The sequence below is a fragment of the Venturia canescens genome, chromosome 5, assembly GCF_019457755.1.
Source record: "Venturia canescens isolate UGA chromosome 5, ASM1945775v1, whole genome shotgun sequence".
Lineage (NCBI taxonomy): Eukaryota > Metazoa > Arthropoda > Insecta > Hymenoptera > Ichneumonidae > Venturia > Venturia canescens.
In genome coordinates, this window is record NC_057425.1 from 6,102,689 (window position 1) to 6,111,072 (window position 8,384).

Genomic DNA, 8,384 nt, shown 5'->3' on the forward strand with positions numbered 1-8,384 from the left:
TTGGATTGTACTCTTGAATCGGTATTTATCACGCACGAACGATGGAACGAATCCCACGCTCATTCGTCCGCGATCCCATGACGCCGCTGTACACTTGCCTCAAACATGCTATATACAAGCTAATTAATGAATTTATCAAGTTGAGTGTAGGTCGACAGGGAATACACAATAACGATATAAGAAAACGCTCGTCGCGTCGTATCCCGACGGACGTTTTCAGCCTGTCCGAAGAGCTATTTGCTCTTTGGATACATCGTAAATATACTTTACGATGATTCTTCTCCAATCGACGCGCTAGCGAAATTAAAATGGCTGTCGACTTACCCTTATAACAGATCTTACTATACCGAGGAGCAGATAAAAATGAAGAAACTTCAGAAACGACCACGGTTTATTAATAAACGAATCACATTTGCCACATTTCTACCATCTCGGAAGAATTATCATCATAAAATCACAAGAAAATGCCATAAAAGCGCCGCAGAATAACGTTGATAATCCAATACATAACCTCTAAACAAGAAAATGTCACAAAAGCGCTGCTGAAATACGTCGTGTCAAAAAACCTCTAAGTATGGCACGGGCGTTCGTCGCTATTGTCAAACAAAAATAGTCTCTGAATTATGATGATGAGTTTTTAGTTGGACTTTTACTCGTTTACAGCGCGCGAGAGCGTATTGGCTCAGCGTGTTTTCGAGAAAAAATTTGCCGTTTAAAAAAACATGCGTGTATATAATACATTTTGGGTTTAAGCGTAAATCATGAGTATTTTGAAATTGAGAAGACTTTACGTTGATAAATTAGCCAAAATTTCATTTCTTGTGTTATAGCATCGAAGTTATGTGCGTCACTCGATGCGACGGTGGTATTACGGCATAGCGTTTTTTTTCTTTCCTTTTTTTCTACATCTTCCATACATATTAATAGCCGATCTGACTGAATCGTCCAACAATCCCAGGTGCTACGACTCCGGGAAGATTATAAATTTGAACCGGACCTTGCTGGCGCTCGACTATCCCAGCTGCTCTCAGATTCGGCGTCACTATCACCCGCGAAGTTGCGTAGGAGGGACCCGCTTGAGGCTGCACTCCTCTGTAATATTGTTGAGGGCCTAAAGCCCCCTGATTCACACTTCTGGCCAACATTCCTGTCACACTGCCGTACGGAATTCCGCCTGAAAATGTTCGTCTCGTATTTAATAATTTATAAAAAATTTCACGCTCTATTAAAAACGTAATGGAGGTTAGGTAACGTTTGTTTCGTGATTCAATCGCTCTCTCAATATATTCACGGATTCGACCACGACACGCAAAACGAGAAATGATATGGAGAGCCTTTTCGTCATTACTTAATAGCTGTTACAGCGCTAATCAAATTACGACTGCACGATACAAAATTTAGAAAATTTTCGTACGACGACAGTTGTAATCGACCGATTATGTCATTACTGATTTCGTAATATTTGTTTACTAGTCGCGTTGCTTCATCCCATCTCATAATACATTAAAAATAAATAAAATGGTAAACGATCCCGTGTCCTAGTCCCCAGAGTGTTAGACTCGCCGAGGTTTCATTCGGGTCTGAAGTATCCGATCTGACCAATGCGAAAAAGTGAAAGGTACAACGTATTTTTATGTGGCTAAGAGCTTATAAAATCATTTTGCGAGAAGGAGGAAGTTGGTGGTGCTGCGATCTCTCGGAAAGGACTTGGAGTTTGACGGAAAAAATGTCGCTGCTCCTCATCCTATTTAACCGACGATCGATCTTTTTTTAACAGTTCGATACATACAGCGTTGAGATTTTTTTTCACAGTAGTTTTCTCCATTTTTTGAAAGCACATTCGCGCACTGTACATGAAATATCAAAGTCTAAAATCCGTCGTAAAAAAGCCACCGTCATTTGAAAAAAAATTGCGATTTTCAATGCTCACCGTACGCAAGTCCGTTAACCATCTCAACAATGCCAGCACTGTCGGGCGTCGCAGTTGACAGGTTCAAAAGAGCCGCCACACCGACAAGGGTTGCGATCTGGTCGTTGAAAGGAAAAGAATCTTCACGATCGTCGAAAAAATTTAAGATCGAGCAGCACGATTTTTCAATTTTATATCAGTTCCCATTACCAATAAAACCGTTGAAATTATTTATTTAATTCGTCAATTGATTCAACGTATAATTAGCCAAACTCACCTTCGCTGCGATCATGTCTCTTGAGGGAACGATGTTTCGCGACTATTAAGTCAATCGGAGGCCAGATCGCGAATGATCGAATTATATATCTGTATAGAACCCGTAGCCCGGCGTTAGGATTGTCCAATGAAAATCGAGTATTCCCTTTCGAGATCAACTATCCTGCTGCTGCGACTAGATATATTCTCACCTATGAGAAATCGATAATACATGCGAGCTAACAATCGCGTACGTGTCTAACGTATTACTCGAGATACCTTAACCTTGGGAGTGCACAATACCTTCACACAGCGTTGTGGTGTTTTTAGTGCGTAGTGTTTGTTTATGTCGCTGCCCGACCACCTCTCACGTACCCACATGACGTATGCTTTGTTCAATAACGACCAAGGATTTTATTCGTTCGTTTTTCTTCGCGATTTATCGTTCGTTTAGTTATTCTAAATTGAGTACAAATGTGATCTCTGTTATTGTAAACAAAGGACTTATTCGATCGAGTTGCGTTAACAAAGTTTGAGACGTCGCGATTCGTCGAGTCTTCTTAGGTGACAACATTTTTATTCCAGTGACAATTCTGCAAAGATCTAATCGAACTCGTACGCAGCTGGGAGAAACTTTCAATTTTTTACCTAATAAATATCATCTCAGTCCCACCGCAGTTTTCGAGTTGCGTAACAAAATTTATCAGATCGCGTGGGCTCATTTTTCGGTCGTTGCCACTTTTATGAAACTCGATCTGCATCTACGCTCGCGCGTACGAATAGCTCGACTCTATATCCTACGTAACGAGATACCTCGCTCAATATCCTCAATACTTTTTTTTGGTGTTGTCAAGCGATTCGACTGCCTGCGCCAGAGGCTGTGGGGGAGTGAGAGAGCAAGAGAAAGGAGGAGCAGTTGAGATATTCATGTGGGCTTCGTTGCACTTTTGTAAAAACTTGTAGGATTTGTTTTTCGAACAGTAATGAGGAGTCGTTTAACATTCGTTGACGATAATTCATCGATCTCCCGAACCTCGTCAACTCGTTAACGTCAGTGACCGCACAATGAAATTTTTTCCACACTTTTTTTACGAAGATTGTGCAAAAATTCATTCCACTGTATGAATAGAATTGAAATATTCACAAAAAGTGCCAAAAATATCCGTGACTGATTCTCTAAAAAATTCCGCGTGGAAGGAATCAATGTCAATTATCGAGTATACACAAATTCGTAATTATAATTATGAACATTATTATTGTGAAAAAAAAAAAATTTACAAAGATCGATCTAACTGTAAATCCTACGTAACGAAATACGTCTCGGAATATTCTCATGTTTGTTTTTTATCGAATGATCCAACTGCCGGAGACAGAGGTTATGGGGGAGTGAGGGTGAGAGCGAGAACGCCAAAGAGGGAAAAAACTTCACGATGGATTGTGTTTTGATTTTTCGAATACGAATAGGGAGGCTGCTTTGCCAATCGTGCTCATAAAAATAGGTCGAGGATGTCTGGTTTAGCAGATTATTGAATCTGCACAATTGTTTCCAGTTCAAGGGCAGCTTCGTCACTCTAGACACTTTTACTTTACGAGTTTAATAAGCTTTTTTGTTTTATTCATTTCAAGTAACTTGATCTTGAATAATAGCGATCTTGGAATAAGCATGGGAAGCATAAATCATGCACCATTTACAATGCTGAAAAAAGTGCTCAATTATCGTATTTAGCTCTTTATTAAGGAGGAAAAGTTCTTTACAGTGGTACTCTTGTTTCGAGTCGCAGGTGCCAATAATAAAATGAATAGACAAAGGTCGCTGGAAAAGTACCAGGTCAAGAATTTACACAGCAATTGTAACTGGTGAAACCTCAAAAATCTTTCTAAAAATCGTAAAAACAACGTTCCTATAACAGTTCCAGTTTGTAGTTCATAAAGGAACAAATTCCAGCAATAATTTTATGTCCCGGCCGGATATACCGAATCGAGTCCGATGACAGCGACGTCTCTCGACAACACCCATAACCTGCACCAATAATATAGAACTTTTCCTACTTCCCCGCCGCCGCCACTTACGCTGTTATTTTTCAGTTGGATGAATCAACCCAAATCGAGATTCACTCATTCGCACTAGTCAAAAAGTTATTTATTGTCAGTAGCGTTTAATCATAATTAAGATGCCGGCAACAGCAACGCATAAATTCATCACGTTTCTCGGATTCATATCAATATTACACGCGGCATATTCCGCAGCTCAACGTGAGTTCACAAAATAATGATATATACTTTGAAGTACTCGAAGTGACACTGGAAAATTATTTACTTGTCGTTAACGCATTCTTTTATTGACTGCAGTTTCGAAAAAACATGCGAATGAAATTTAAATACTTGCCCGATTCATAGTTCTCTGAATTCCATTTTTCGCACACTTGGTTTGTAAAATTCAAGAAACTTGATTTTCAAACATTGCTATACTACATAACCTTATCCTTTGATTAATTTGTTTATCCGAATACTTACTATAAATAAAATGCTCATACTTATGCGTATATGTAATAAATCCAAATTATTTGATAACAAACTCGATATTTGTTCACTCTGAGGACCAAGAATTCTTAATGAAAGATTTATTTTCAGATCGAGCATATCTTCGAATCACTGAGCAGGAGTTCACGACTCTCCCCATCGATGTGAGTGATTTTCTTCTACTTTTCTCATTTTCCTAAACAGTGTCGAGCTGTTTATTATATTTTATTGAAATTCAAAAAATTGCTTCAATTTCTTTGAAATTTTCTATTAAAGTTAAAAATAAATATATTTGAAAAGCTTTGTTTGAAGGTGCTTTCTCGAATGTTACCAATATTGGAAGTTTTGGACTAGTAAAATGAATTAGAAATATTTTGTTCCCAAGAATTCTTGAAATGATGAACATGGTTCAAAATATTTTAGTCTCATTTATTGTTTTTCAGATAATGATCCAAGGAGTCGTCAGTCTGTTCATCGTAATGTATGGAGCAATTTACATTGCTGGTGATTTCAAAGAAATCCGAGCAGTCGTTGACTTAGAAAATAAATCGTGGGAGACATTACGCAATTTGCCATCTTTCCAAATCTTCAACCATCGAGGACGATCTTTATCACCTGAATACTATCCTTCGCTTGAGATCAATGAATAATTTTTTCATAAGTTCACAGTTATGGATAAATGTCTTATACAATTAAATACACATGGATTTTATTTAATTCAGAAAAATCGTTATTCCCTCATTTTATACATAATAGTAGGTAAATGTTAATTTCGAATAAAAATTCAACCACAACACTGAATAAAAAATTGATTGGAAGATTTGCTAAAAAAAATGAGATTCTCAAAGGTTTTCAAATGTTGCATAAAAATCGAGAAAAAATATTGAAATCTGACATCTGTGGAGTATAAACTGAACACGATAGAAAAGGAAAAAATTATTCTGCAAATCAAAATCATTAGTGAATGAGCTTTCATAAATTTCAAATAATTTATTGAAACAGTTTATTAATCAGCAAAAAAACATTGTAGAATTAATATCTCTTGATCATCATTCACCAGTGATCTTGTTGTACCGCAGTGAACCTATTCTTAGGACGCAAAACACCTGTATTTTCATTATAATCGTTCGTTTATTTGATGCGAAACATTAAAAAAAGTCCTTTTTATCGCTAGATCACTTCTTTTGTTTCTTCTTCTCCGCCTCGACTTCCTTCTCCTTTTCAATTTCTGTTACGTATTCACCTATCGTGTCCGTATCGAGCATCTGAAAAAGGTCATTTGAAAATAAAATTACTGCTTATTATTTTGTCGCGTTGTTATCAAATATATGATCATCAATTATGCATTGGGTTTTGAGTCATGATTTGGCTGAAATAGTGAAACGAGCTTTTCGTTTGAATTCTCCTTCATCGCATGATCAAAGTGGACAGAGAACAATAAATCTGACAACCTGCACTACAAAAACGAGATTGGGTTTTCACCTGCAGTGGCTGACCACGACGCATCACTGCTATTTCTAAATTTTTCTGACCGGATTGCACCACTTCTAGTAACGCTCTTATAGCCAATTTGATAGAGCCTCGTTCTGTTGCCACTTCTTCCGGTGTGTAGTACTTTTCTAAAAACTCCCGAACTGTTTTGGCGCTGCGGCCTGTTGCGTTTGCCTATGGGAATGATATAAAAAGTCATTAAATTATTATTGGATTTTCGAAAAAATTGTAGTACCAAAAAAGGTGGATAATCGTTTTATAAATTCTACGAGAAGTTTGGAAAAATAATATTTTTGGAAAGCAAATGGAGTTGCTTTTTTCAGTAACTTACTTTCCACTCGTAATAAATGCCCGAAGGTTCAGTCTGATAAAGATGAGGTACCCCATCATAATCGAATCCAGCTAAAAGACAAGATATTCCGAAGGGTCTTCTGCCATTGCTTTGGGTGTATTTTTGCTTCAACCCTGATAATAAAATTATCCATGAAATCAAACTTATTTCACTAAAATTGAATAATGATGGAACTACAAAGCCTTCGATTACCTGCTATGTAGCGAGTTATGTACTCCAATGTAACTGGATCTTCAACGGTCAGTTTGTGACTTTGACATTCAATCTGAGCACGATTAATCAGAACTCTGGCATCAGCAGTCAATCCTGAAAAGAATTACCCAAAGTTACTAAAGTTCATTATAGAAATTATAGGAAATTATAGGAAATAATTTTGTAACTGTCGGATGAACAGTAGATACAAATTTGTAACACGGTGCAAGCAGAAAATGGTGGTTTAATTACCTGCAAATGCCATGACTACGTGATCGTCGAGAAGACAAATTTTTCGCACTGTACGCTCTTCTTGAAGTTTTGCAACAGATTTTTTTTCGACGCCAAGTACGACAACGTCATTGCCGCGAACGCCGACCTAAAAGGTTCAAAAATATACATGACTATATCGAGGAGGAAAAATAAAGTTTTCCGGAAGTCATGAAACGTTCGAAAAATGTGAAAATTCGATTGTGTTTAATAGAGCAACAAAATCTTGGAACTGTTGTGAATTATAGGTTAGAAAAATAGTGTGTTAAAAACGTACCGCTGTGGATCCTTTACGCACAGCTTCCTGGGCATATTCAACTTGGAGCAAGTGTCCGTCTGGTGAAAATACAGTGATCGCACGATCGTAACGGGCTGCCATTGTATATGTTTTTTAATGAAACAACGAAGAATGATGTACCGGAGTAAAGTAGCTAAATGACTTGACCGTTTCCCGGCGCGACGTCGATAACTTCACGTTAAACTGTGATGTCTACCAGCCATGTTAGCAAACTCCTCGTGATAAAACAACATTGCACGGTAATGACATTTCATTTTTATCAAGTTTACCAACCTGTTTGAATTTCGCTCAGTGGCTCAGTTCAGTTTTTTCTTTGAATCTCTGTACGTGCTCTGTACTATCCGTAGTGGAATGCAGGAGCTATTTTTCACCGTAAATACATTCGATCATTTACTACACAATTTCCTTATATGATATATGCGATTATTCATCATTCTTTTTCCTACTGTTGCTTTACAGAAAATGAGTAGAAATAGTCAAGGCTAAACGCGGTAATAAAGAATCGACGATTTCAATAGAAAAATAATGATATGTGATCAACGTTCGAACAACATTTATAATAATTGTGATTTCAAAAATGCCAGCGTACAAGACTTGGATATCGTTCTCTCTATCCTTGAGATGACTACAGGAGCTACCAGAAAATCGAAATTTTCTAAAGTTTAATTTCTTGAAGATTTATATTATATATATAGTTAGAAATATACATTTTTGGAATTGTATGTTTCTAACCACAGAAATCCTTCATCAAATTGTTCCATCATTTTTGAAGACTAAAGTGAATGTGTGTAGTCCTCTCTTATAACGATTATTCATAGGACTTTGAATTTCGCAAGAAAAAACTAGTTTTAGGCAAAATGTATACGTTCAAAAAAAAATAAATAGTCCTGACTAATAAAAAATAGTCGCATTTGTTCAATGGCTAACTTCGGATCCCTCGAAGATCCTTTTCCTCGAGTGGTGTGATGATGACAGTGCGACTCGCCTTATTTTGGCAAATGAAGAAACAATGAGAAGAAGAAGAAGACGACGGAGGATCGTGCTCCTACGAGCACGCATACGAGAGGAAGGATTTTTTGAAACTGTGAGAATACGGT

The 8,384-nt window shown here is 37.2% G+C and overlaps 3 protein-coding genes across 3 annotated transcripts; 1 reads left to right on the forward strand and 2 right to left on the reverse strand.

Moving 5' to 3' along the window:
* Positions 1-373: 373 nt before the first annotated feature.
* On the reverse strand, positions 374-2,361 carry LOC122410468 (uncharacterized). Its single transcript, XM_043418616.1, has 3 exons — positions 2,187-2,361; positions 1,931-2,027; positions 374-1,174 (listed from the first exon to the last, which is right to left on the reverse strand). Exons 1-3 carry the CDS (start codon positions 2,199-2,201, stop codon positions 921-923), a joined length of 366 nt encoding a protein of 121 aa, XP_043274551.1. The 5' UTR covers positions 2,202-2,361; the 3' UTR covers positions 374-920.
* A 1,441-nt stretch (positions 2,362-3,802) lies between these two features.
* EMC5 (ER membrane protein complex subunit 5) lies at positions 3,803-5,857 on the forward strand. The gene is made up of 3 exons (XM_043418617.1): positions 3,803-4,417; positions 4,796-4,848; positions 5,128-5,857. Exons 1-3 carry the CDS (start codon positions 4,336-4,338, stop codon positions 5,332-5,334), a joined length of 342 nt encoding a protein of 113 aa, XP_043274552.1. The 5' UTR covers positions 3,803-4,335; the 3' UTR covers positions 5,335-5,857.
* Prosalpha4 (proteasome alpha4 subunit) lies at positions 5,660-7,472 on the reverse strand. Its single transcript, XM_043418614.1, has 6 exons — positions 7,267-7,472; positions 6,972-7,098; positions 6,720-6,833; positions 6,507-6,640; positions 6,167-6,349; positions 5,660-5,949 (listed from the first exon to the last, which is right to left on the reverse strand). The coding sequence occupies exons 1-6, from the start codon at positions 7,366-7,368 to the stop codon at positions 5,860-5,862; spliced, it is 750 nt and encodes a 249-aa protein (XP_043274549.1). The 5' UTR covers positions 7,369-7,472; the 3' UTR covers positions 5,660-5,859.
* Positions 7,473-8,384: the final 912 nt, after the last annotated feature.